At 74.6% G+C, this 26,086-nt stretch overlaps 1 protein-coding gene across 6 annotated transcripts; it reads right to left on the minus strand.

Moving 5' to 3' along the window:
* Positions 1-203: 203 nt before the first annotated feature.
* Positions 204-25,633, minus strand: RASGRP2 (RAS guanyl releasing protein 2). 6 transcript variants are annotated; one of them, XM_068923723.1, is made up of 17 exons: positions 25,554-25,633; positions 22,808-22,925; positions 21,762-21,864; positions 19,874-19,939; positions 18,716-18,847; positions 16,371-16,521; positions 15,346-15,519; positions 15,154-15,270; positions 12,782-13,063; positions 11,554-11,631; positions 10,717-10,836; positions 7,898-8,013; positions 6,456-6,597; positions 4,399-4,435; positions 2,281-2,413; positions 811-866; positions 204-363 (listed from the first exon to the last, which is right to left on the minus strand). In XM_068923723.1, the coding sequence occupies exons 2-17, from the start codon at positions 22,881-22,883 to the stop codon at positions 284-286; spliced, it is 1,863 nt and encodes a 620-aa protein (XP_068779824.1). In that variant the 5' UTR covers positions 22,884-22,925; positions 25,554-25,633; the 3' UTR covers positions 204-283. The 6 variants fall into 6 exon arrangements, with proteins under 6 accessions (XP_068779824.1, XP_068779825.1, XP_068779826.1 ...); XM_068923725.1 differs by having other exon boundaries at positions 230-363; positions 807-866; positions 2,281-2,439; XM_068923727.1 differs by having other exon boundaries at positions 285-363; positions 2,281-2,439.
* Positions 25,634-26,086: the final 453 nt, after the last annotated feature.

Genomic DNA, 26,086 nt, shown 5'->3' on the forward strand with positions numbered 1-26,086 from the left:
CATCCAGGGGGGCTCCTAGGGGGCCCAGGCGTCCGGGGGGGATCCCAGGGGGCCCAGGTGTCCAGGGAGGCTCCCAGGGGGCCCAGGCATCTGGGGGGGGCTCCTAGGGGGCCCAGGCGTCCGGGGGGGTCCCAGGGGGCCCAGGCGTCCGACTCCCCCCCCCCCCGGAGCAGGATGCCACGAGCAGGCGGACGGGCGGTCGCACGGTTTATTCTCGCGGGTACAAGCGCAGGCAGCAGCCCCCCCCCCCCCCCAAAAGAGGACCCAGGCGTCCGGTGCCCCGTCACCCCCCCCCGCTGCGGAGGGGACCCAGGCGTCCGGGGCGGCCCAGCGGGGTCAGGAGGATCCGGAGAGCGAGAGACCCTGGAGAGAGGGGAAAAGTTGGGGGTGGGGGGAGAAGGACCCAGGCGTCCGGGCAGCCCACTCAGGGGGCCCAGGCGTCCTGGAACCCCCCCCCCCAAAGCCCTGAGGGGGCCCAAGCATCCCGGCCACCCCCTCACCCCCCAAAGCCCTGAGGGGGCCCAGGCATCCGGGTGCCCCCACAAAGGGGCCCAGGCATCCGGGCCCCCCACCCCACCTCCCCAAAGCCCCGAGGGGGCCCAGGCGTCCGGGCCCCCCCTGCCAAGGGGCCCAGGCATCCGGGCCACCCCCCACCTCCCCAAAACCATGAGGGTGCCCAGGCGTCTGGGTGCCCCCACAAAGGGGCCCAGGCATCCGAGCCCCCCCACCCCACCTCCCCAAAGCCCCGAGGGGGCCCAGGCGTCCGGGCCCCCCCCCGCCAAGGGGCCCAGGCGTCCGGCCGTTACCTGCCTAGAGGTGGATGTCGAAGACGCCGTCCTCCAGCGCCTGCACGTCCTGGGGGGGCTCTGCGGGGACGGGCCCTGCTCAGCCCCCCGCCCGGACGCCTGGGCCCCGGGGGGGGCTGTGGCTCCCCCCCCCCCAGGCACCCACAGGAACCGGGGCCGGGTGGGAAGGGGGTTGGTGGGTGCGGGCAGCCCAGGAGGCGGATGGGGCCCGGACGCCTGGGCCCCCTGGGGGGCTGGGGCTGGGGGGCAGGAGGGCTGCCCGGACGCCTGGGTCCCTCCCTGTTGGGGGGGGGTCAGTGTCCTGTGACAGGTGGTTGGGGGTCCTGGACGCTTGGGCCCCTCGGGGGGGATCGGGGAGCTGGACACTGGGGCCCCTTGGGGGGGGCTCGGAGCGCCGGACGCCTGGGCCCCTTGGGGGGGTCGGGACACCGGATGCCTGGGCCCCTGGGCGGGTCGGGGAGCCGGACACCTGGGCCCCTCGAGGGGGGGGTCGGGACGCCGGACGCCTGGGCCCCTCGGGGGGGGGTCGGGATGCCGGACGCCGGGGCCCCTCGGGGGGGGGGGTCGGGGTGCCGGACGCCTGGGCCCCTCGGGGGGGGGTCGGGACGCCGGACGCCTGGGCCCCTCGGGGGGGGGGGTCGGGGAGCCGGACGCCTGGGCCCCTCGGGGGGGGGGTCGGGGAGCCGGACGCCTGGGCCCCTGGGGGGGGGGTCGGGGTGCCGGACGCCTGGGCCCCTCGGGGGGGGGTCGGGGTGCCGGACGCCTGGGCCCCTCGGGGGGCGGGTCGGGGTGCCGGACGCCTGGGCCCCTCGGGGGGGGGTCGGGGTGCCGGACGCCTGGGCCCCTCGGGGGGGGGGTCGGGGAGCCGGACGCCTGGGCCCCTCGGGGGGGGGGTCGGGGTGCAGGACGCCTGGGCCCCTCGGGGGGGGTCGGGGAGCCGGACGCCTGGGCCCCTCGGGGGGGGGTTGGGGTGCAGGACACCTGGGCCCCTTGGGGGGGGGGTCGGGGAGCTGGACGCCTGGGCCCCTCGGGGGGGGGGGGTCGGGGTGCCGGACGCCTGGGCCCCTCGGGGGGGGGGTCGGGGAGCCGGACGCCTGGGCCCCTCGGGGGGGGGGTCGGGGTGCAGGACACCTGGGCCCCTCGGGGGGGGGGGGTCGGGATGCCGGACGCCTGGGCCCCTCGGGGGGGGGGTCGGGGTGCCGGACGCCTGGGCCCCTCGGGGGGGGGGTCGGGGAGCCGGACGCCTGGGCCCCTCGGGGGGGGGGGTCGGGGTGCCGGACGCCTGGGCCCCTCGGGGGGGGGGTCGGGGTGCAGGACACCTGGGCCCCTCGGGGGGGGTCGGGGAGCCGGACGCCTGGGCCCCTTGGGGGGGTCGGGGTGCCGGACGCCGGGGCCCCTCGGGGGGGGGGTCGGGACGCCGGACGCCTGGGCCCCTCGGGGGGGGGGGGTCGGGGAGCCGGACGCCTGGGCCCACCTGGGGGGCGCAGGGAGGGCCGCCGGGGCCGGGGCAGGGAGAAGCTGAAGGAGCGGCCGGGGGGGCCCGGGGGGGCTTCGGCGGCGACGCTCCGGGTGCGGCGCCGGCACTCGACGTCCAGCCGCTCGCGACACTGCTCGTGGCAGGTGACCCCGCAGGCTGCGGCACCGGCGGCTCCATGGCACCCGACCCCCCCCGGCGCCCCGCTGCCCCCCCGGCGCCCCCGCTGCACCCACGGCACCCCCCGCTGCACCCCCCCACAGCACCCCCCCCATTGCACCCCCCCGCTGCACCCCCCTGCTGCACCCCCCGCTGCCCCCCCGGCGCCCCCGCTGCACCCCCTCACAGCATCCCCCGCTGCACCCCCCCATTGCACCCCCCCGCTGCACCCCCCTGCTGCACCCCCCGCTGCCCCCCCGGCGCCCCCGCTGCACCCCCTCACAGCATCCCCCGCTGCACCCCCCCACAGCACCCCCCCATTGCACCCCCCCGCTGCACCCCCCCATGGCACCCCCCGCTGCACCCCCGGCACCCCCGCTGCACCCCCTCACAGCACCCCCCCATTGCACCCCCCTGCTGCACCCCCCCATTGCACCCCCCGCTGCACCCACGGCACCCCCCGCTGCACCCCCCCACAGCACCCCCCCATTGCACCCCCCCGCTGCACCCCCCTGCTGCACCCCCCGCTGCCCCCCCGGCGCCCCCGCTGCACCCCCTCACAGCATCCCCCGCTGCACCCCCCCATTGCACCCCCCCGCTGCACCCCCCCATTGCACCCCCCGCTGCCCCCCCGGCGCCCCCGCTGCACCCCCTCACAGCATCCCCCACGGCACCCCCCGCTGCACCCCCCCATTGCACCCCCCGATACCCCCCATTGCAGCCCCCGCTGCACCCCCCGCTGCACCCACGGCACCCCCCACGGCACCCCCCATGGCAACTCCTGCTGCACCCTCCCATTGCACCCCCCCGATACCCCCCATTGCACCGGTGGCTCCATGGCACCCGACCCGCGCCCCCCCGGCGCCCCCGCTGCACCCACTGCACCCCCCGCTGCACCCCCCGGCATCCCCCATGGCACCCCCCGCTGCACCCCCCCATTGCACCCCCCATGGCACCCCCCGCTGCACCCCCCCATTGCACCCCCCATTGCATCACCCACTGCACCCCCCCAGCACCCCCATGACACCCCCCATTGCACCCCCGGCACCCATTACACCCCCCCATTGCAGCCCCCATTGCAGCCCCCATTGCAGCCCCCAGCACCCATCACCCCCCAGCACCCCCCATTGCACCCCCCCATTGCACCCCCCCATTGCACCCCCCATTGCAGCCCCCAGCACCCATCACCCCCCCGGCACCCCCCATTGCACCCCCCCATTGCAGCCCCCATTGCAGCCCCCAGCACCCAGCACCCCCCCGGCACCCCCCATTGCACCCCCCCATTGCAGCCCCCCCATTGCAGCCCCCCCATTGCACCCCCCATTGCAGCCCCCATTGCAGCCCCCAGCACCCATCACCCCCAGCACCCCCCATTGCACCCCCCCATTACACCCCCCCATTGCACCCCCCATTGCACCCCCCATTGCAGCCCCCAGCACCCAGCACCCCCCAGCACCCCCCATTGCACCCCCCCATTGCACCCCCCATTGCACCCCCCATTGCACCCCCCAGCACCCATCACCCCCCAGCACCTCCATTGCACCCTCCCATTGCACCCCCCCATTGCACCCCCATTGCAGCCCCCATTGCAGCCCCCAGCACCCAGCACCCCCCAGCACCCCCATTGCACCCTCCCATTGCACCCCCCCATTGCACCCCCCATTGCACCCCCCAGCACCCATCACCCCCCAGCACCCCCCATTGCACCCTCCCATTGCACCCCCCCATTGCACCCCCCATTGCAGCCCCCAGCACCCAGCACCCCCCAGCACCCCCATTGCACCCTCCCATTGCACCCCCCCATTGCACCCCCCATTGCAGCCCCCAGCACCCAGCACCCCCCAGCACCCCCCATTGCACCCTCCCATTGCACCCCCCCATTGCACCCCCCATTGCACCCCCCCATTGCAGCCCCCCCGCTGCACTCCCCATCGCCCCCCCGCGCCCCCCCGCACTCACCCCGGCACTTGAGGCCCTGCTTGTAGATGCCCAGGATCTGGGGGGGCGTGGGGGGGCGTGGTGAGGGGGGGGCCACCCCGTGCGTGCGAGGCCCCCGTGCGAGGCCGTGCGAGGGGCGCACGAGGGGCGTGCGAGAGGGGCGCGAGGGCTGCATGAGGGGCACGAGAGGGGCACAAGGGGCGTGCAAGGCACACAAGGAGCACACGAGGGGCACGAGGGGCACATGAGGCGCACGAGGGGTGCACGAGGGGTGCACGAGGGGCACAAGGGGCACACGAGGGGCATGAGGAGCACACGAGAAGCGTGCAAGGCGCACGAGGGGCGCAGAAGGGGTGCACAAGGGGCACGAGGGGCGCACGAGGGGCATGCAAGGCGCACGAGCAGCGCACGAGGAATCCATGAATGGCATGAGGGGCACGAGGAGTGCACGAGGAGCGTGCAAGGCACACAAGGAGCACACGAGGGGTGCACAAGGGGTGTGCAAGGCACACGAGGAGTGCATGAGGAGCGCACAAGGGGCACGAGGGGAGCACAAGGAGCATGCAAGGCGCACAAGGGGCACACGACGGGTGCATGAGTGGCATGCAAGGCGCGCGAGGGGCACGAGGGGCGCATGAGGAGCGTGCAAGGCACACGAGGGGCACCACGAGAGGCACACAAGGGGCGTGCAAGGCACACGAGGGGTGCGCGAGGAGCGCACGAGGAGTGCACGAGGGGCACGAGGGGCACACGAGGAGCGTGCAAGGTGCACGAGGGGCACGAGGAGTGCAGGGGGTGCATGAGGAGCGTGCAAGGCGCACGAGGGGCACACGAGGGGCGCAGGGGGTGCACGAGGGGCGTGTAAGGTGCACAAGGGGCGCACGAGGAGTGCACGAGGGGTGCACGAGGAGCGTGCAAGGGGCACGAGGGGCACGAGGGGCACGGGGGTGCACGAGGAGCGTGCAAGGCGCACGAGGGGCACGAGGGGTGCACAAGGAGTGTACAAGGCGCACGAGGGGTGCACGTGGAGCGTGCAAGGCTCACGAGGGGCACGAGGAGCACACAAGGAGCGTGCAAGGCGCACGAGGGGCGCACGAGGGGTGCGGGGGGCGCACGAGGAGCGCACGAGGGGTGCACGAGGGGCGCGGGGGGCGCACGAGGAGCGTGCAAGGTGCACGAGGGGCACGAGGAGTGCAGGGGGTGCATGAGGAGCGTGCAAGGCGCACGAGGGGCACACGAGGGGCGCAGGGGGTGCACAAGGGGCGTGCAAGGTGCACGAGGAGTGCACGAGGGGCACGAGGGGCGCACAAGGAGTGTGCAAGGCGCACGAGGGGCACACGAGGGGCGCAGGGGGTGCACGAGGGGCGTGTAAGGTGCACAAGGGGCGCACGAGGAGTGCACGAGGGGTGCACGAGGAGCGTGCAAGGGGCACGAGGGGCACGAGGGGCACGGGGGTGCACGAGGAGCGTGCAAGGCGCACGAGGGGCACGAGGGGTGCACAAGGAGTGTACAAGGCGCACGAGGGGTGCACGTGGAGCGTGCAAGGCTCACGAGGGGCACGAGGAGCACACAAGGAGCGTGCAAGGCGCACGAGGGGCGCACGAGGGGTGCGGGGGGCGCACGAGGAGCGTGCAAGGCACACGAGGGGCACACGAGGGGCGCACGAGGGGTGCGGGGGGCGCACGAGGAGCGTGCAAGGCACACGAGGGGCGCACGAAGGGCGCACGAGGGGCACGGGGGGCACACGAGGAGTGGGCAAGGCGCACGAGGGGCGCACGAGGGGCGCACGAGGGGCGCGGGGGCGCACGAGGAGCGTGCAAGGCGCACGAGGGGCGCACGAGGGGTGCACGAGGGGCACGGGGGGTGCACGAGGAGCGTGCAAGGCGCACGAGGGGCGCACGAGGGGCGCGGGGGCGCACGAGGAGCGTGCAAGGCGCACGAGGGGCGCACGAGGGGCACACGAGGGGCGCACGAGGGGCGCACGAGGGGTGCACGAGGGGCACGGGGGGTGCACGAGGAGCGTGCAAGGCGCACGAGGAGCGCACGAGGGGCGCACGAGGGGCGCGGGGGGCGCTCACCAGGGTGCGGCAGTGGCGGCAGGCGGCGGGGCGCAGCGGGCGCTGGGCCTCGAAGCGGTGGGGGCCCCCCCGGCCCCCCGGCCCCCCGGCCCCCTCCTGCAGGAAGAAGCGCAGCATCTCCTCCCGGCTGATGGCGCCGTCCCTGCGCGGCCGCCGGCGTCACGCGCCCGGACGCCTGGGCCCCTCGGCACCTGCCCGGGCCGGGGGGGGGGGCGCCCGGACGCCTGGGCCCCAGGAGGGGTTGGGGGGGGGGGCGCGCCCGGACACCTGGGTCCCAGGAGGGGTTGGGGGTTTCCTGGGGGTTTTCGAGGGGACCCTGGGGGTCCCGGGAGGGGTCCCGGGGGGGGTCCCAGGGGGGTCCCCGGTGGGGGGTCCCCAGGGGGTCCGGGGGGGTCCCTGGCGGGGGGGGTCGGCGTCGAGCTGGGAGAAGGGGGGTCCCAGGGGGTCTGGGGGGTCAAGGGTCCCCGGGGGGGGTCCCGGGGGGGTCCTGGAGGGTCCCGGGGGTCCCAGGGGGGTCAGGGGTCCCGGGGGGGTCCCCAAGGGTCCCCGGGGGGGGTCCCCGCACCGGTCGGCATCGAGCTGGGTGAAGGGGGGGTCCCCGGGGGGTCCCAGGGGGTCGGGGAGTCCCGGGGGGGGTCCGTGGGGGGATCCCTGCACCGGTCGGCGTCGAGCTGGGCGAAGGGGGGTCCCAGGGGGTCCCAGGGGGGTCCCAGGGGGGGTCCCGGGGGGGTCCCAGGGGGGTGCCGGGGGTCCCGCACCGGTCGGCGTCGAGCTGGGCGAAGGGGGGTCCCAGGGGGTCTGGGGGGTGCCGGGGGGGGTGCCGGGGGGGTCCAGGGGGGGTCCCGAGGGGGTGCCGGGGGTCCCGCACCGGTCGGCGTCGAGCTGGGCGAAGGGGGGTCCCAGGGGGGGTCCCGGGGGGGGTCCCAGGGGGGTGCCGGGGGTCCCGCACCGGTCGGCGTCGAGCTGGGCGAAGGGGGGTCCCAGGGGGTCTGGGGGGGTCCCAGGGGGGTCCCAGGGGGGTGCCAGGGGGGTGCCAGGGGGGGTCCCGGGGGGGGTCCCGCACCGGTCGGCGTCGAGCTGGGCGAAGGGGGGTCCCAGGGGGTCTGGGGGGGTCCCGGGGGGGTCCCGGGGGGGTCCCGGGGGGGTGCCAGGGGGGTCCCGGGGGGGTCCCGGGGGGGGGTCCCGGGGGGGGTGCCGGGGGGGGTGCCGGGGGGGGTGCCGGGGGGTGCCGGGGGGGGTCCCGGGGGGGTCCCGGGGGGGTCCCGGGGGTCCCGCACCGGTCGGCGTCGAGCTGGGCGAAGGGGGGTCCCAGGGGGTCTGGGGGGGTGCCGGGGGGGGTCCCAGGGGGTCCCGGGGGGTCCCGGGGGGTCTGGGGGGGTGCCGGGGGGGGTCCCAGGGGGGGTCCCGGGGGGGGTCCCGGGGGGGTCCCGGGGGTCCCGCACCGGTCGGCGTCGAGCTGGGCGAAGGGGCGCAGGTGGGGGAAGTTGCTGCGCACGGACTCGAACTCGGCGCGCGAGATGCGGCCGTCGCCGTCCACGTCGAAGTGCCGGAACACCGACTGCGACCCACGGCGTCGGCGACCCACGGCGTCAGCGACCCACAGCTGTGACCCACCGCCGCGACCCACGGCGTCGGCCACCCCCCGCCGCGGCCCCCCGCAGCCCCCCGCCGCCGTCCACGGCGAAGTGCCGGAACACCGACTGCGACCCACGGCCGCGACCCACGGCGTCAGCGACCCACGGCCGCGACCCACGGCAGCCCCCCGCCGCAGCCCCCCGCAGCCCCCCGCCGCGGCCCCCCGCAGCCCCCCGTCGCCGTCCACGTCGAAGTGCCGGAACACCGACTGCGACCCACGGCCGCGACCCACGGCCACATGCCCCCCCCCAGACCCCCATGTCCCCCCCAGACCCCCATGTCCCACCTCCACCATCTTCTCCATGTCCCCCCCAGACCCCCCAGACCCCCCCAGACCCCCATGTCCCCCCAGACCCCCCAGACCCCCATGTCCCACCTCCACCATCTTCTCCATGTCCCCCCCAGACCCCCCAGACCCCCCCAGACCCCCATGTCCCCCCAGACCCCCAGGTCCCACCTCCACCATCTTCTCCACGTGCCCCCCAGACCCCCCAGACCCCCATGTCCCCCCAGACCCCCAGGTCCCACCTCCACCATCTTCTCCACGTGCCCCCCCAGACCCCCCAGACCCCCATGTCCCCCCCAGACCCCCAGGTCCCACCTCCACCATCTTCTCCACGTGCCCCCCAGACCCCCCAGACCCCCATGTCCCCCCCAGACCCCCAGGTCCCACCTCCACCATCTTCTCCACGTGCCCCCCCAGACCCCCCAGACCCCCATGTCCCCCCCAGACCCCCAGGTCCCACCTCCACCATCTTCTCCACGTGCCCCCCTAGACACCCCAGACCCCCATGTCCCCCCCAGACCCCCAGGTCCCACCTCCACCATCTTCTCCACGTGCCCCCCCAGACCCCCCAGACCCCCATGTCCCCCCCAGACCCCCAGGTCCCACCTCCACCATCTTCTCCACGTGCCCCCCCAGACCCCCCAGACCCCCATGTCCCCCCAGACCCCCAGGTCCCACCTCCACCATCTTCTCCACGTGCCCCCCCAGACCCCCCCAGACCCCCAGACCCCCATGTCCCCCCCAGACCCCCAGGTCCCACCTCCACCATCTTCTCCACGTGCCCCCCCAGACCCCCCAGACCCCCATGTCCCCCCAGACCCCCAGGTCCCACCTCCACCATCTTCTCCACGTGCCCCCCCAGACCCCCCAGACCCCCATGTCCCCCCAGACCCCCAGGTCCCACCTCCACCATCTTCTCCACGTGCCCCCCCAGACCCCCCCAGACCCCCAGACCCCCATGTCCCCCCCAGACCCCCAGGTCCCACCTCCACCATCTTCTCCACGTGCCCCCCCAGACCCCCCCAGACCCCCATGTCCCCCCCAGACCCCCAGGTCCCACCTCCACCATCTTCTCCACGTGCCCCCCTAGACACCCCCAGACCCCCAGACCCCCATGTCCCCCCAGACCCCCAGGTCCCACCTCCACCATCTTCTCCACGTGCCCCCCAGACCCCCCAGACCCCCATGTCCCCCCCAGACCCCCAGGTCCCACCTCCACCATCTTCTCCACGTGCCCCCCAGACCCCCCAGACCCCCATGTCCCCCCCAGACCCCCAGGTCCCACCTCCACCATCTTCTCCACGTGCCCCCCAGACCCCCCAGACCCCCATGTCCCCCCCAGACCCCCATGTCCCACCTCCACCATCTTCTCCACGTGCCCCCCAGACCCCCCAGACCCCCATGTCCCCCCCAGACCCCCAGGTCCCACCTCCACCATCTTCTCCACGTGCCCCCCCAGACCCCCCAGACCCCCATGTCCCCCCCAGACCCCCAGGTCCCACCTCCACCATCTTCTCCACGTGCCCCCCCAGACCCCCCCAGACCCCCAGACCCCCATGTCCCCCCCAGACCCCCAGGTCCCACCTCCACCATCTTCTCCACGTGCCCCCCAGACCCCCCAGACCCCCATGTCCCCCCCAGACCCCCAGGTCCCACCTCCACCATCTTCTCCACGTGCCCCCCCAGACCCCCCCAGACCCCCAGACCCCCATGTCCCCCCCAGACCCCCAGGTCCCACCTCCACCATCTTCTCCACGTGCCCCCCCAGACCCCCCCAGACCCCCATGTCCCCCCCAGACCCCCAGGTCCCACCTCCACCATCTTCTCCACGTGCCCCCCCAGACCCCCCCAGACCCCCATGTCCCCCCCAGACCCCCAGGTCCCACCTCCACCATCTTCTCCACGTGCCCCCCCAGACCCCCCAGACCCCCATGTCCCCCCCAGACCCCCAGGTCCCACCTCCACCATCTTCTCCACGTGCCCCCCCAGACCCCCCAGACCCCCATGTCCCCCCCAGACCCCCAGGTCCCACCTCCACCATCTTCTCCACGTGCCCCCCCAGATCCCCCAGACCCCCATGTCCCCCCCAGACCCCCAGGTCCCACCTCCACCATCTTCTCCACGTGCCCCCCCAGACCCCCCAGACCCCCCCAGACCCCCCAGACCCCCAGGTCCCACCTCCACCATCTTCTCCACGTGCCCCCCAGACCCCCCAGACCCCCATGTCCCCCCCAGACCCCCAGGTCCCACCTCCACCATCTTCTCCACGTGCCCCCCAGACCCCCCAGACCCCCATGTCCCCCCAGACCCCCATGTCCCCCCCAGACCCCCAGGTCCCACCTCCACCATCTTCTCCACGTGCCCCCGCAGCAGAGCCGGGTCGGGCCGGGCCGGGGTCCCCAGCGCCCAGTCGTCCAGCACCGGCAGGGGGACGGGGGGCGGCGAGGGGGGCGGGGGGCCCTGGGGGGTCAGACCCACACGTGGGGGTCAGACCCACCCACGGGGGGCGGGGGGTCCTGGGGGGTCAGACCCACACGTGGGGGTCAGACCCACCCACGGGGGGTGGGGGGCCCGGGGGGGGTCAGACCCACACGTGGGGGTCAGACCCACCCACGGGGGGCGGGGGGCCCGGGGGGGGTCAGACCCACACGTGGGGGTCAGACCCACCCACGGGGGGTGGGGGGCCCTGGGGGGTCAGACCCACCCACGGGGGGGCCCTGAGGGGTCAGACCCACACGTGGGGGGCAGAAGGGCCCTGGGGGTCAGACCCACATGTGGGGAGTGGGGGGCCCTGGGGGGGTCAGACCCACATGTGGGGGGCACTTTGGGGCCCTGGGGGGAGCTCTGGGGGGAGGACCCACACTTGGGGGTCAGACCCACACACGGGGGTCGGGGGTCCTGGGGGGGCACTTTGGGGTCCCAGCCCCCCAGGGGAGGTGGGGGGGGGCCGGAAGCAGCTGCGGCCGCAGCGTGGGAACGACCCCGCGTCGCACGGCCCCCCCCCCCGTGTTGCACGGCCCTCGTGTCGCACGCCCATGTGTCACCCCCCCGCCCCACGGCCGTGCCCCACGGCGGCTGCTGCTGCACGAGGGCCTGCGGGGGGGCCGGGGGGAGCTCAGGGCCCGCCGCCCCCCCGCCCCGCGCCTCGCACGGCCTCGCACGGCCTCGCACGCTCACCCCGTCGGCGGTGCGCGGCTCCCGCTGCAGCGAGAGCTGGTAGAGCTCGTCCTCCGTCTGGTACTGGTCCAGGGAGACCTGGCAGGGCACGGGGGGGCACGCGCGCCTCGCACGAGGGTGTGCACGAGGGGGCACGCGCGCCTCGCACGAGGGTGTGCACGGGGGCGTGGGCATAGGGGGGCTGCCTCGCACGAGGGTGTGCACGAGGGGGCACGCGTGCCTCGCACAAGGGTGTGCACGGGGGGCTGCCTCGCACGAGGGTGTGCACGAGGGGGCACACGCGCCTCGCACGAGAGTGTGCACAGGGGGCTGCCTCGCACGAGGGTGTGCACGGGGGGCGCAGGCACAGGGGCACATACACCTCGCACGAGGGTGTGCACAGGGGGCACGCGTGCCTTGCATGACAGTGTGCACAGGGGGGGCTGCCTCGCACGAGGGTGCGCACGGGGGCACGGGCACAGAGGGGGCTGCCTCACACACTGGTGTGCACGAGGGGGCTGCCTTGCATGATGCTGTGCACGGGGGGGCTGCCTCGCACGAGGGTGTGCACGGGGGCATGGGCACAGAGAGAGCTGCCTCGCACGAGGGTATGCACAAGGGTGTGCATGAGGACGTGCACCCTGAGCAGGTCGGAGTTGCTGTGCACGAGTAGGTGGATGCCTTGCACGAGGGTGCACGAGGGCACAGGGGGCTCACTGCAAGCAGGTGACGCAGCCGCCTTGCACAAGGGTGCACGAGGGTGCACACGGGCTCACGGCCAGCAGCGCGCATGTGATGCAGCTGCCTCACACAAGGATGCACGAGGGCACACGGGGGCTCACCGCAAGCAGTGCACACGTGACGCAGCTGCTTTGCACGAGGGTGCACGAGGGCACACGGGGGCTCACTGTGAGCAGGTCGCACGTGATGCAGCCGCCTCGCACGGGGGTGCACGGGGGCTCACCGCGAGCAGGTGATGCACCCACCTCGCACGAAGGCGCACGAGGACACACAGGGGCTCACCGCAAGCAGCGTGCACGTGACGCACGAGGACACACAGGGGCTCACTGTGAGCAGGTCGCATGTGATGCACCCACCTCGCACGGGGGCGCACGGGGGCACACGGGGGCTCACCGCGAGCAGCGCGCACGTGACGCAGCCGCCTCGCACGAGGGCGCACGGGGGCTCACCGCGAGCAGGTGATGCAGCCACCTCGCACGAGGGCGCACGGGGGCGCACGGGGGCTCACCGCGAGCAGGTTGAGCAGGTCGGGGTCGCCGCGCACGGGCGGGCAGATGCCTTGCACGAGGACGAGCTCGCTGAGGATGCTGAAGAGCTGCTGCATCTTGGCGGGGTTGGGGCGGGTGCGGGCGCCGTCGAGCCAGTCGGGCAGGGCCACGTGCAAGGCCACCAGGTCCTTGAGGTGCACGGCCAGCACGGGCAGGCGGAAGCCGCGGCAGGCGGCCAGGCGCCGCCGGTAGCGCCCGTAGTTGCCGGCCGAGCTCACCAGCTCCGTCAGCGACTCCCAGAGCTGCCCGAGGCCGCGCACCAGGGCGCACCAGGGCGCACCAGGGGGACGCGGGAAACAAGGGGACACGGAGCACCGGGGGCACGAGGGGGCACGGCACGAGGGGGACATGGGAAACAAGGGGACACGGAGCACCAGGGGCACGAGGGGGACGCGGGAAACAAGGGGACACGGAGCACCAGGGGCACGAGGGAGCACGAGGGGGCACGAGGGGGCACGGCACGTGGGGGACGTGGGAAACAAGGGGGCACGGAGCACCAGGAGGCACGAGGGGGCACGAGGGGACACGGCACGAGGGGGACATGGGAAACAAGGGGACACGGAGCACCGGGGGCACGAGGGGGCACAAGGGGGCACGAGGGGGCACAGCACGAGGGGGACATGGGAAACAAGGGGGCACGGAGCACCAGGGGGCACGAGGGGACACGGCACAAGGGGGACACAGGAAACAAGGGGACACGGAGCACCAGGGGGCACGAGGGGGCACGAGGGGGCACGGCACATGGGGGATGCGGGAAACAAGGGGACACGGAGCACCAGGAGGCACGAGGGGGCACGAGGGGGCACGGCACGAGGGGGACATGGGAAACAAGGGGACACGGAGCACCAGGAGGCACGAGGGGGCACGAGGGGGCACGAGGGGACACGGCACGAGGGGGACATGGGAAACAAGGGGACACGGAGCACCGGGGGCACGAGGGGGTACGAGGGGGCACGAGGGGGCACGGCACATGGGGGATGCGGGAAACAAGGGGACACGGAGCACCAGGAGGCACGAGGGGGCACGAGGGGGCACAAGGGGGCACGGCACGAGGGGGACATGGGAAACAAGGGGACACGGAGCACGAGGGGGCACGAGGGGGCACGTGGGGGACGCGGGAAACAAGGGGACACGGAGCACCAGGGGGCACAAGGGAGCACCAGGAGGCACGAGGGGGCACGGCACGAGGGGGACACAGGAAACAAGGGGACAGAGCACGAGGGGGCACAAGGACAGAGCACGAGGGGGCACAAGGACATGTCACATGGGGCGGGGGGACACGGGGGGACACATGTCGGGGCTGAGCCGCGCCGGCGGGTGACGGAGCTCTGCCCCAGGGACCCCCCGGGACCCGGCCAGCCCCTCACGTCCCCCTGAGACCCCCATGCCCCCCCCAGGGACCCTCATATCCCCCCAGGGACCCCCTGCCCCTCCAGGGACCCCCCTCTGGACCCCCCATCCCCCCCAGGGACCCCTGAGACCCCCCCTGAGACCCCCATATCCCCCCAGGGACCCCCTCTGGACCCCCTATATCCCCCCATGTCCCCCCAGGGAACCCCCGCAAGACCCCCATATCCCCCCAGGGACCCTCCAGGGCCCTCCCAAGACCCCCATATCCCCCCACAGGGACCCCCTGAGACCCCCATGTCCCCCCAGGGAATCCCCCCAAGACCCCTATATCCCCCCCAGGGACCCCCTGGGACCCCCATATCCCCCCATGTCCCCCCCAAGACCCCCATATCCCCCCAGGGACCCCCCCAAGACCCCCATATCCCCCCCAGGGACCCCCCAAGACCCCTATATCCACCCCAGGGACCCCCCCAAGACCCCCATATCCCCCCAGCGACCCCCCCAAGACCCCCATATCCACCCCAGGGACCCCCCCAAGACCCCCATATCCCCCCCAGCGACCCCCCCAAGACCCCTATATCCACCCCAGGGACCCCCTGGGACCCCCATATCCCCCCCAGTGACCCCCCCAAGACCCCTATATCCACCCCAGGGACCCCCTGGGACCCCCATATCCCCCCATGTCCCCCCCAAGACCCCCATGTCCCCCCAGGGAACCCCCTGGGACCCCTATATCCACCCCAGGGACCCCCATATCCCCCCAGGGACCCCCCCAAGACCCCCATATCCCCCCCAGGGACCCCCCCAAGACCCCTATATCCACCCCAGGGACCCCCTGGGACCCCCATATCCCCCCCAGTGACCCCCCCAAGACCCCTATATCCACCCCAGGGACCCCCTGGGACCCCCATATCCCCCCCAGCGACCCCCCCAAGACCCCTATATCCCCCCCAGGGACCCCCCCCGGGCGGCGGCCGCCCACCTGCGTGACGTCGGGGCGCAGCAGGGCCCGCGTGTGGCGCAGCCGGGCCACCGAGCTGTGTCCCAGCCCGCCCAGCACGGCCATCAGCGTGTTGAAGTCCTGCAGCTGCAGCAGCCTCTGCAAGGGGGGGGGGACATGGCACTATGGGGCAGCGCTATGGGGCCGGGGCCGGGGCCGGGGCCGGGAGGGCACCTGGGCGACGAGGACGAAGCGGGCGACGACGTGGGCGCGCTGGGGGGCCGTGGGCTTGCTGAGCACCATGAGCTGCACCCAGTGGGAGACGCCGTTGAAGAGGGCGATGAAGCGCTCCAGCGCCGGGTTGTCCACGGTGCAGCCGCGCCTGGCGAAGCTGCGGTAGTCCTGCAACTGCGCGCCGGCACCTCGCACGGGCACCTCGCACCGGCCCCGTGCACCAGCACCTCGCACCGGCACCTCGCACCGGCACCGTGCACCAGCACCGTGCACCAGCACCGTGCACCGGCACCGTGCACCGGCACATCACACCGGCCCTGTGCACCGGCACCTCGCACCGGCCCCATGCACCGGCACCTCGCACTGGCACGATGCACCGGCACCTCGCACCAGCACCTCACACCAGCCCTGTGCACCAGCACCTCGCACCGGCACCTCGCACCGGCACTGTGCACCGGCCCTGTGCACCGGCACCGTGCACCGGCCCCATGCACCGGCACCGTGCAATGGAGAAGGACCCATCTAGGCCCTGCACAAGGGTGTGCAATGCAGGGGGACCCGTCTGGGCCTTGCATGAGGGTGTGCAATGGAGAAGGACCCATCTAGGCCTTGCACGAGGGCGTGCAATGCAGGGGGACTCATCTGGGTCTTGCACGAGGGAGTGCAACAGAGAGGGACCTGTCTGGGCATCGCACGAGGGCGTGCACCGAAGGAGGCACCGTCTGGGCCTTGCACGAGGGTGTGCAATGCAGGGGGACTCATCTGGACCTCGCACAAGGGTGTGCAATGCAGGGGGACCCGTCTGGGCCTTGCACGAGGGTGTGCAATGGAGAAGGACCCGTCTGGGCCTCGCATGAGGGCGTGCAATGCAGGGGGACTCATCTGGATCTTGCACGAGGGAGTGCAACAGAGAGGGACCTGTCCGGGCGTCGCACGAGGGCGTGCACCGAAGGAGGCGCCGTCTGGGCGTCGCACGAGGGCGTGCAAGGGAGGGGAGGGGCTGCGGCGCGGGGGCGGGCGCTCACCAGGATCCTGCGGAAGGCGCGGTAGCCCAGCAGCGTGAGGAGCTCGGCCAGCTCCGCCGCCTCCAGGTGGTCCAGCAGCAGCGAGGTCTTGCGCTGCTTCCGGGCCTCGGGCTGCCGCTGCGTCGCCTGCCGCCTCCACTGCTGCGGGGCGCTGCGGGGGGCCGGCCCGGTGGGCAGCGGGCCCGCGGCCCCCCGTGCAACAGCCGCTTCCTCGTGCGACGCCTCCCTCCCCGTGCAACGCCCGCCGCGATGCCCCCGTGCAACAGCTGCTTCCTCGTGCAACAGCTCCCTCCCCGTGCAACGCCCGCTGCGACACCCCCGTGCAACAGCCACTTCCTCGTGCGACAGCTCCCTCCCCGTGCAACGCCCCCTGTGACACCCCCGTGCAACAGCCGCTTCCTCGTGCGATGGCTCCCTCCCGTGCAACAGCCGCTTCCTCGTGTGATGCCTCCCTCCCCGTGCAACGCCCGCTGTGACACCCCCGTGCAACAGCCACTTCCTCGTGCGATGGCTCCCTCCCCGTGCAACGCCCCCTGTGACACCCCCGTGCAACAGCCGCTTCCTCGTGCGATGGCTCCCTCCCCGTGCAACAGCCGCTTCCTCGTGTGATGCCTCCCTCCCCGTGCAACGCCCGCCGCGACGCCCCCGTGCAACAGCCGCTTCCTCGTGCGACGGCTCCCTCCCGTGCAACGCCCGCCACGACGCCCCCGTGCAACAGCCGCTTCCTCGTGCGATGGCTCCCTCCCCGTGCAACGCCCCCCGTGACGCCCCCGTGCAACAGCCGCTTCCTCGTGCGACGCCTCCCTCCCCGTGCAACGCCCCCCGTGACGCCCCCGTGCAACAGCCGCTTCCTCGTGCGACGGCTCCCTCCCCGTGCAACGCCCGCCGTGATGCCCCCGTGCAACAGCTGCTTCCTCGTGCGACGCCTCCCCCCGTGTAACGCCCGCCGCGACGCCCCCGTGCAACAGCCGCTTCCTCGTGCGACGGCTCCCCCCCGTGCAACGCCCACCACGACGCCCCCGTGCAACAGCCGCTTCCTCGTGCGACGCCTCCCTCCCCGTGCAACGCCCGCCGCGACGCCCCCGTACAACAGCCGCTTCCTCGTGCGACGGCTCCCTCCCCGTGCAACGCCCGCCGCGACGCCCCCGTGCAACAGCCGCTTCCTCGTGCGACGGCTCCCTCCCGTGCAACGCCCGCCGCGACGCCCCCATGCAACAGCCGCTTCCTCGTGCGACGCCTCCCCCCCGTGCAACGCCCGCCGCGACATCCCCGTGCAACAGCCGCTTCCTCGTGCGACGCCTCCCTCCCCCTGCAATGCCCGCCACCCTCTGCAATACCCGCTTCCTCGTGCAATGCCCCGTGCAACACCCGCCTGCCCACGCAACACCTCACTCCCCAGGCAACGCCCACCGCCCCATGCAACGCCCCGTGCAACATCCCGTGCAACACCCTGCGCAACGTCCCATACAGTGCCTGACTCCTTGTGCAACACCCGCATCCCTGTGCATGCCTGCATCCCTGTGCAGTGCCCTGTGCACGCCCACACCCCCGTGCAATGCATGCATCCCCGTGCAAGGCCCTGTGCACGCCTGCATCCCCGTGCAACGCCCGCATCGCCGTGCAGTGCCCTGTGCACGCCCGCATCCCCATACAACACCCACATCCCTGTGCAAGGCCCTGTGAACACCCGTGTCCCTGTGCAATGCCCCGTGCAAGGCCCACATCCCCGTGCAAGGCCCCATCCCCGTGCAGCGCCCTGTGCAAGGTTCCCAGCCCCGTGCAAGGCCCCGTGCAAGGCGCGTGGCCCCGTGCAAGGCCCACATCCCCATGCAAGGCCCCGTGCAAGGTGTGCGGTCCCGTGCAAATCCCACACCCCCGTGCAAGGCCCCGTGCAAGGCCCACATCCCCGTGCAAGGCCCCGTGCAAGGCCCACATCCCCATGCAGCGCCCCATGCAAATCCCACATCCCCATGCAAGGCCCCGTGCAAGGCGCGCGGCCCCGTGCAAGGCCCACATCCCCGTGCAAGGCCCCATGCAAGGCCCACATCCCCGTGCAAGGCCCCGTGCAAGGCCCACATCCCCATGCAGCGCCCCATGCAAGGCCCACATCCCTGTGCAAGGCCCCGTGCAAGGCCCACATCCCCGTGCAAGGCCCCGTGCAAGGCGCGCGGCCCCATGCAAGGCCCACATCCCCGTGCAAGGCCCCGTGCAAGGCCCACATCCCCGTGCAAGGCCCCGTGCAAGGCGCGCGGCCCCATGTAAGGCCCACATCCCCGTGCAAGGCCCCGTGCAAGGCCCACATCCCCGTGCAAGGCCCCGTGCAAGGCGCCGCGTGCGACACGTACAGGCGGTCGAGGTCGATGAGGGCGCAGGGGCCCGCGCCGCCCTCGCCGCCCAGCGCCTCCTTCAGCGCCCGGATCTGGGCCAGCAGCGCCGGGTCCAGGTCGAACTCGGCCGGGAACGCCGCCATCCAGTACCTGCGGCGCCGGGCTAGAGGGCGCCTGGGGGGCCGGGGGGGTCCCGGGGGGGCCCGGGGGGTCCTAGGGGCACTAGGGGTCCTGGGGAGGCTGGGGGGTCCCAGGGGTTCTGGGGTCCCAGGGGGCCAGGGGGTCTGAGGGGTTCTGGGGGGCTGGGGGGGTTCCGGGGGGGCTGGGGGGGTCCCAGGGGGTCCTAGGGGTTCTGGGGGCACTAGGGGTCCTGGGGAGGCTGGGGGGGGTTCCGGGGGGGCTGGGGGGGTCCCAGGGGGTCCTAGGGGTTCTGGGGGCACTAGGGGTCCTGGGGAGGCTGGGGGGTCCCAGGGGTTCTGGGGTCCCAGGGGGCCAGGGGGTCCCAGGGGGTCCGAGGGGTTCTGGGGGGCTGGGGGTCTCCTGGGGGGGTCCTAGGGGTTCTGGGTGACTGGGGGGCCAGGGGGGTCCCGGGGGGGATGGGGGGGTCCCAGGGGGTCCTAGGGGTTCTGGGGGGCTCCGGAGGATCCTAGGGGTTCTGGGGGGTCCAGGGGAGTCCTGGGGGGTCCCAGGGGGTCCTAGAGGTTCTGGGGGGGTCCTGGGGTGCTGGGGGGGGTCCTAGGGGGCTGGAGGGCAGCAGGGTGCTGGGGGGTCCCGGGGGGGTTCCCTGGGGGTTTCTGGGGGTCCATGGGAGTAAGGGTCCCAGGGGTCCCCAGAGGGTCCGGGGGTCCCGGGGGGGGTCTCGGGGGTCCCAGGGGGATTCCCTGGGGGGGGGGTTCTTCAGGGGTGTTTGGGGGGGTTCCAGGGAATTGGGGGTCCCAGGGGGTTCTTGGAGGGTCTGGGGGTCCCAGGGGAGTTTCAGGGGTCCCAGGGGTCTCAGGGGATCCCCGGGGGGTTTGGGGGGTCCTGAGGGGGTTCCCTGGGGGGTCTCGGGGGGTCCAAAGGAGTAAGGGTCCCAGGGGGTCCCCGGGGGGGGTCGGGGGTCCCCGGGGGGAGGGTCGGGGGTCCCCGAGGTCCCAGGGGGTCCCTGGGGGGGGTCGGGGGTCCCGGGGGTCTCACCGGACGAGGTGGCAGGTCTTGACCCGCAGCGAGGCGCTCTGCTCGCCCCCCCGCGCCTCCTCGTACGTGGGGGGTGTCAAGGAGCCTGTGCGAGGGGTGGGGGGCCCGGGGGGGTCCTGGGGGTCTGGGGGGGTCCCAGGGGGGGTCCGGGGACATCCCAGGGGGTCCTGGAGGGTCCCAGGGGGCCTGGGATGGGGTCCCAGGGGGTGTCCTGGGGGGGTTCCCGGTGGTCCCATAGGGCTAAGTGGGGGTCCTGAGGGGGTCCCAGGGGTCTCGGGGGGGTCCAGGGGGGTCCCGGGGGGTCGGGGGTGCCGGGGGGGGTCTGGGGGTGCCGGGGGGGGTCTGGGGGGGTCCCAAGGATATATGCGGCGCAGGCGGGCGGCCAGCTCGGCCGACGGCAGGTACCAGGGGTCTGGGGGTGCCGGGGGGTCGGGGGTCCCGGGGGGGGTCTGGGGGTGCCGGGGGGGGGTCTGGGGGTCCGGGGGGGTCCGGGGGGGTCCCAAGGATATATGCGGCGCAGGCGGGCGGCCAGCTCGGCCGACGGCAGGTACCAGGGGTCTGGGGGTGCCGGGGGGTCGGGGGTCCCGGGGGGGTCCGGGGGTCCGGGGGGGGTCCGGGGGTGCCGGGGGGGGTCCGGGGGGGTCCCAAGGATATATGCGGCGCAGGCGGGCGGCCAGCTCGGCCGACGGCAGGTACCAGGGGTCTGGGGGTGCCGGGGGGTCGGGGGTCCCGGGGGGGGTCCGGGGGGGGTCCGGGGGTGCCGGGGGGGTCCGGGGGGGTCCCAAGGATATATGCGGCGCAGGCGGGCGGCCAGCTCGGCCGACGGCAGGTACCAGGGGTCTGGGGGTGCCGGGGGTCCCGGGGGGGGTCCGGGGGTCCAGGGGGGGGCCCGGGGGGGTCCCAAGGATATATGTGGCGCAGGCGGGCGGCCAGCTCGGCCGACGGCAGGTACCAGGGGTCTGGGGGTGCCGGGGGGTCGGGGGTCCCGGGGGGGGTCCGGGGGTCCAGGGGGGGGCCCGGGGGGGTCCCAAGGATATATGCGGCGCAGGCGGGCGGCCAGCTCGGCCGACGGCAGGTACCAGGGGTCTGGGGGTGCCGGGGGGTCGGGGGTCTGGGGGGGGTCTGGGGGTCCCGGGGGGGGTCCGGGGGTCCCGGGGGGGGTCCGGGGGGGTCCCAAGGATATATGCGGCGCAGGCGGGCGGCCAGCTCGGCCGACGGCAGGTACCAGGGGTCTGGGGGTGCCGGGGGGTCGGGGGTCCCGGGGGGGGTCTGGGGGTCCGGGGGGGGTCCGGGGGTGCCGGGGGGGGTCCGGGGGGGTCCCAAGGATATATGCGGCGCAGGCGGGCGGCCAGCTCGGCCGACGGCAGGTACCAGGGGTCTGGGGGTGCCGGGGGGTCGGGGGTCTGGGGGGGGTCTGGGGGTGCCGGGGGGGGGTCTGGGGGTCCGGGGGGGTCCCAAGGATATATGCGGCGCAGGCGGGCGGCCAGCTCGGCCGACGGCAGGTACCAGGGGTCTGGGGGTGCCGGGGGGTCTGGGGGTGCCGGGGGGGGTCTGGGGGTGCCGGGGGGGGTGCCGGGGGGGTCCCAAGGATATATGCGGCGCAGGCGGGCGGCCAGCTCGGCCGACGGCAGGTACCAGGGGTCTGGGGGTGCCGGGGGGTCGGGGGTCCCGGGGGGGGTCTGGGGGTGCCGGGGGGGGTCTGGGGGTCCCGGGGGGGGGTCCGGGGGGGTCCCAAGGATATATGCGGCGCAGGCGGGCGGCCAGCTCGGCCGACGGCAGGTACCAGGGGTCTGGGGGTGCCGGGGGGTCGGGGGTCCCGGGGGGGGTCTGGGGGTGCCGGGGGGGGTCTGGGGGTGCCGGGGGGGGCCCGGGGGGGTCCCAAGGATATATGCGGCGCAGGCGGGCGGCCAGCTCGGCCGACGGCAGGTACCAGGGGTGCATCAGCAGGAACATGCGGACGAGCTGGGGGTCCTGCACCTTCCCCTCGGCGTCTGGGGGCGCCCGGGCTCAGCCCCCCCTGCTCGGCGCCCCCCAGGGACCCCCCCCAGGACCCCCAACCCCTGAGACCCCCCCAGGACCCCTCCCCAGGGATCCCAACCCCTGAGACCCCCCCAGGACCCCTCCCCAGGGCCTCCAACCCCTGAGACCCCCCCGGCCCTCCAGGGACCCCCCTAGGACCCCCAACCCCTGAGACCCCCCCAGGGACCCCCAGGACCCCTCCCCAGGGCCTCCAACCCCTGAGACCCCCCCCCAGAGACCTCCCCCAGGGATCCCAACCCCTGAGACCCCCCCTGGGCCCCCCAGGGCCTCCAACCCCTGAGACCCCCCCCGAGACCCACACAGGGACCCCCAGACCCCCCCATCCTGAGATCTCCCCAGGGACCCCCCCCAGGTCCCCGTAGGGACCCCAGACCCTTGGATCTCCCCCCCAAGAGACCCCCTCCAGGCTCCCCAACCCATGGACCCCCCCAGGGACCCCCCTCTGAGACCCCAGACCCACAGACCTCCCCCCCAGAGACCCCCCCAGGGACCCCAGACCCCCGGGCCCCCCAGGGACCCCTCCTAGGGACCCCAGACCCACAGACCTCCCCCCCAGGGACCCCCCCCAGGGACCCCAGACCCCCGGACCCCTGCCCAGGGACCCCCCGCAGACCCCAGACCCCCAGACCCCCCCGGGGACCCCCCTCTGAGACCCCAGACCCACAGATCTCCCCCCCCAGGGACCCCCCCCGGACCCCAGACCCACAGACCTCCCCCCCAGAGACCCCCCCAGGGACCCCAGACCCCCGGGCCCCCCCAGGGACCCCTCCTAGGGACCCCAGACCCACAGACCTCCCCCCCAGGGACCCCCCCCAGGGACCCCGGACCCCTGCCCGGGGACCCCCCCCAGACCCCAGACCCCCGGACCCCCCCGGGGACCCCCCCCCAGCCCACCGAAAGCCTCCACGCAGCCCCGCAGCAGCTCGTCCAGGGTGCTGCCCCCCCCCGCCGGCGCCTGGCTGCTGCTCATGGCCGGACGCCTGGGCCCCGCCGCCCTCGGTGCTCCCGGCTCCTGGAGGGGGGGGTGGGGGGGTCACGGGGGGCTTCGGGCACCCCCAGCCCCGGGGGTCGCGGTTTGGGGGTCCCGGGGGGGGGGCACGTGTGGTTCCCCCCCCCCCCGCCCGGACGGGCTCTTGCACAAGCAGCTTTTGGGTAAAGGCCTTGCACAACCCTCGCACGGGGACGGGGCGGGGGGGGCTGGGGCCCAGGCGTCCGGGCTGATGGGCCTGGGAGCGAGCCGGGGGGGGGGAGGTGAGGGACCCCCACCACGGGCAGGCAGCGGGGCGGCTGCGACACGGGGCCGTGCGACACGGGGGGACCGTGCAACACGGGGGGACGTGCAACACTGCGGGGTGCAACACGGGGGGGGCCGTGCAACATGGGGGTGCAACATGGAGCAACATGCAACACTGTGGGGTGCAACACGGGGCCGTATGACATGGGGGGACGTGTGACACTGCAGGGTGCAACATGGGGCCGTGCAACACGGGGGGACGTGCAACACTGCGGGGTGCAACACGGGGGGGGCCGTGCAACATGGGGGTGCAACATGGAGCAACATGCAACACTGTGGGGTGCAACACGGGGCCGTGTGACACGGGGGGGACGTGTGACACTGCAGGGTGCAACATGGGGCCGTGCAACACGGGGGGACGTGCAACACGGGACTGTGCAACACGGGGGGACCGTGCAACACTGCAGGGTGCAACACGGGGGGGGCCGTGCAACATGGGGGTGCAACATGGAGCAACATGCAACACTGTGGGGTGCAACACGGGGCCGTGTGACATGGGGGGACGTGCAACACGGGACCGTGCAACACGGGGGGACGTGCAACACTGCGGGGTGCAACACGGGGGTGCAACATGGAGCAACATGCAACACTGTGGGGTGCAACACGGGGCCGTATGACATGGGGGGACGTGCAACACGGGACCGTGCAACACGGGGGGACGTGCAACACTGCGGGGTGCAACACGGGGGTGCAACATGGAGCAACATGCAACACTGTGGGGTGCAACACGGGGCCGTATGACATGGGGGGACGTGCAACACGGGACCGTGCAACACGGGGGGACGTGCAACACTGCGGGGTGCAACACGGGGGTGCAACATGGAGCAACATGCAACACTGTGGGGTGCAACACGGGGCCGTATGACATGGGGGGACGTGCAACACGGGACCGTGCAACACGGGGGGACGTGCAACACTGCGGGGTGCAACACGGGGCTGTGCGACACGGGGGGACGTGCGACACTGTAGGGTGCAACACGGGACCGTGCAACACGGGGGGACCGTGCAACACTGGGGGGTGCAACACGGGGCCGTGCAACACGGCGGGGGGGAAAGCACAGACCCCCCCTCGCACGCGCGGCCCTCGCACGCCCCCGGGCGCCCCGATAACGCCTCGCTTCCTGCCCCGGCGCTTCCGCCGCTGCGGCCCCGACCCCCCGCAACCCGCCGGCTGAGACCTGCCCAACTCGGGACACGGCTGGGCCGGTGCCCCCGGCTCAGCACAGCTGCCTGGCACTGGGGCTACTGGGACGAGGGGGGCTGGGGGATACTGGGTGCACTGGGAAGGGGGTGCAAGGTGCATTGGGTGCACTGGGGCGGGGGGGTACTGGGTGCACTGGGGCAGGGGTGCAGGGGATACTGGGCGCACCGGGGCAGGGGGTGCAGGGGATACTGGGTGCACTGGGGCGGGGGGTGCAGGGGATACTGGGCGCACCGGGGCGGGGGGTGCAGGGGATACTGGGCGCACTGGGGCAGGGGGTACTGGGCGCACCGGGGCAGGGGGTGCAGGGGGTACTGGGTGCACTGGGGCAGGGGATACTGGGCGCACCGGGGCAGGGGGTGCAGGGGATGCTGGGCGCACTGGGGCAGGGGGTACTGGGCGCACTGGGAAGGGGGTGCAGGGGATACTGGGCGCACCGGGGCAGGGGGTGCAGGGGGTACTGGGCGCACTGGGGCAGGGGTGCAGGGGGTACTGGGCGCACTGGGGCAGGGGATACTGGGCGCACTGGGGCAGGGGTGCAGGGGATACTGGGCGCACCAGGGCAGGGGGTGCAGGGGGTACTGGGCGCACTGGGGCAGGGGGTACTGGGCGCACTGGGTGCACTGGGGCAGGGGGTGCAGGGGGTACTGGGCGCACTGGGGTGGGGGGTGCAGGGGGTACTGGGCGCACCGGGGCGGGGGGTGCAGGGGGTACTGGGCACACTGGGGCAGGGGATACTGGGCGCACTGGGGCGGGGGGTGCAGGGGATACTGGGCGCACTGGGGTGGGGGGTGCAGGGGGTACTGGGCGCACCGGGGCAGGGGGTGCAGGGGGTACTGGGCGCACCGGGGCAGGGGGTGCAGGGGGTACTGGGCGCACTGGGGCAGGGGGTGCAGGGGATACTGGGCGCACTGGGGTGGGGGGTGCAGGGGGTACTGGGCGCACCGGGGCGGGGGGTACTGGGGATACTGGGCGCACTGGGGCGGGGGTCCCGGCGGCAGCGGCACTCACCGTGGGCTCCGGCCGGTCCCGGTCCCGCTCCGGCTCCCCCCGCCCCCCCCCCCCCCCCCCCCCGGCGCTGCGGAGCTTTAACCCCTCCCGCCCCGTGCTGCGCCGCCCGGACGCCTGGGCCCCCCCGAGCCCACCTGCGCGGCGCTCCCGGCGGCTCCCAGTGGCTCCCAGTGGCTCCCAGTGGCTCCCAGTCCGCCCCAGCGCGGGGAGGGGAGGGGCCGGGGGGGGGAAGTGGTTTGTGGCCAAACAGCCGCGGGGGGGGCCGAGCCCGGCTCCACCCTGAACCGCCCCAAAACGCCCCCGCCCCCCCCCGGACCCCCCCCCGATTCCCCTCCGCCCCCCAAATCCCCCCCGGACCCCCCCAAACGCCCCCCAGGCGTCTCCTGGAGCCAAAGCAGCCCCCCCCCCAGATGCCCCCAAACCTCCCGCGGGGGGGGTTGCACCGCCCCCCCCCCACACCCGGTACCGGGCCCGGACGCCTGGGCCCCCTCCGGCCCGCGCAGGGTGGAGCGGGGGCACCCGGACGCCTGGGCCCCCTCCGGCCCGCGCAGGGTGGAGCGGGGGCACCCGGACGCCTGGGCCCCCTCCGGCCCGTGCAGGGTGGAGCGGGGGCACCCGGACGCCTGGGTCCCTCGGGGTCGGGCTGGCGGGGGGGGGGGATCTGCCC

The sequence above is a fragment of the Struthio camelus genome, chromosome 35 (assembly GCF_040807025.1).
Source record: "Struthio camelus isolate bStrCam1 chromosome 35, bStrCam1.hap1, whole genome shotgun sequence".
NCBI classification, from domain to species: domain Eukaryota; kingdom Metazoa; phylum Chordata; class Aves; order Struthioniformes; family Struthionidae; genus Struthio; species Struthio camelus.

Excerpts from the sequence above, each read along its gene's own strand:
- RASGRP2 (XM_068923723.1), bottom strand. The coding sequence starts at position 22,883 with ATGAGCAGCAGCCAGGCGCCGGCGGGGGGGGGCAGCACCCTGGACGAG. Across the intron at positions 4,436-6,455 it reads GCCGCCACTGCCGCACCCTG|ATCCTGGGCATCTACAAGCA; the intron begins GTGAGCGCCCCC and ends ACGCCCCCCCAG. Across the intron at positions 867-2,280 it reads GCCCTCCCTGCGCCCCCCAG|AGCCCCCCCAGGACGTGCAG; the intron begins GTGGGCCCAGGC and ends CCGTCCCCGCAG.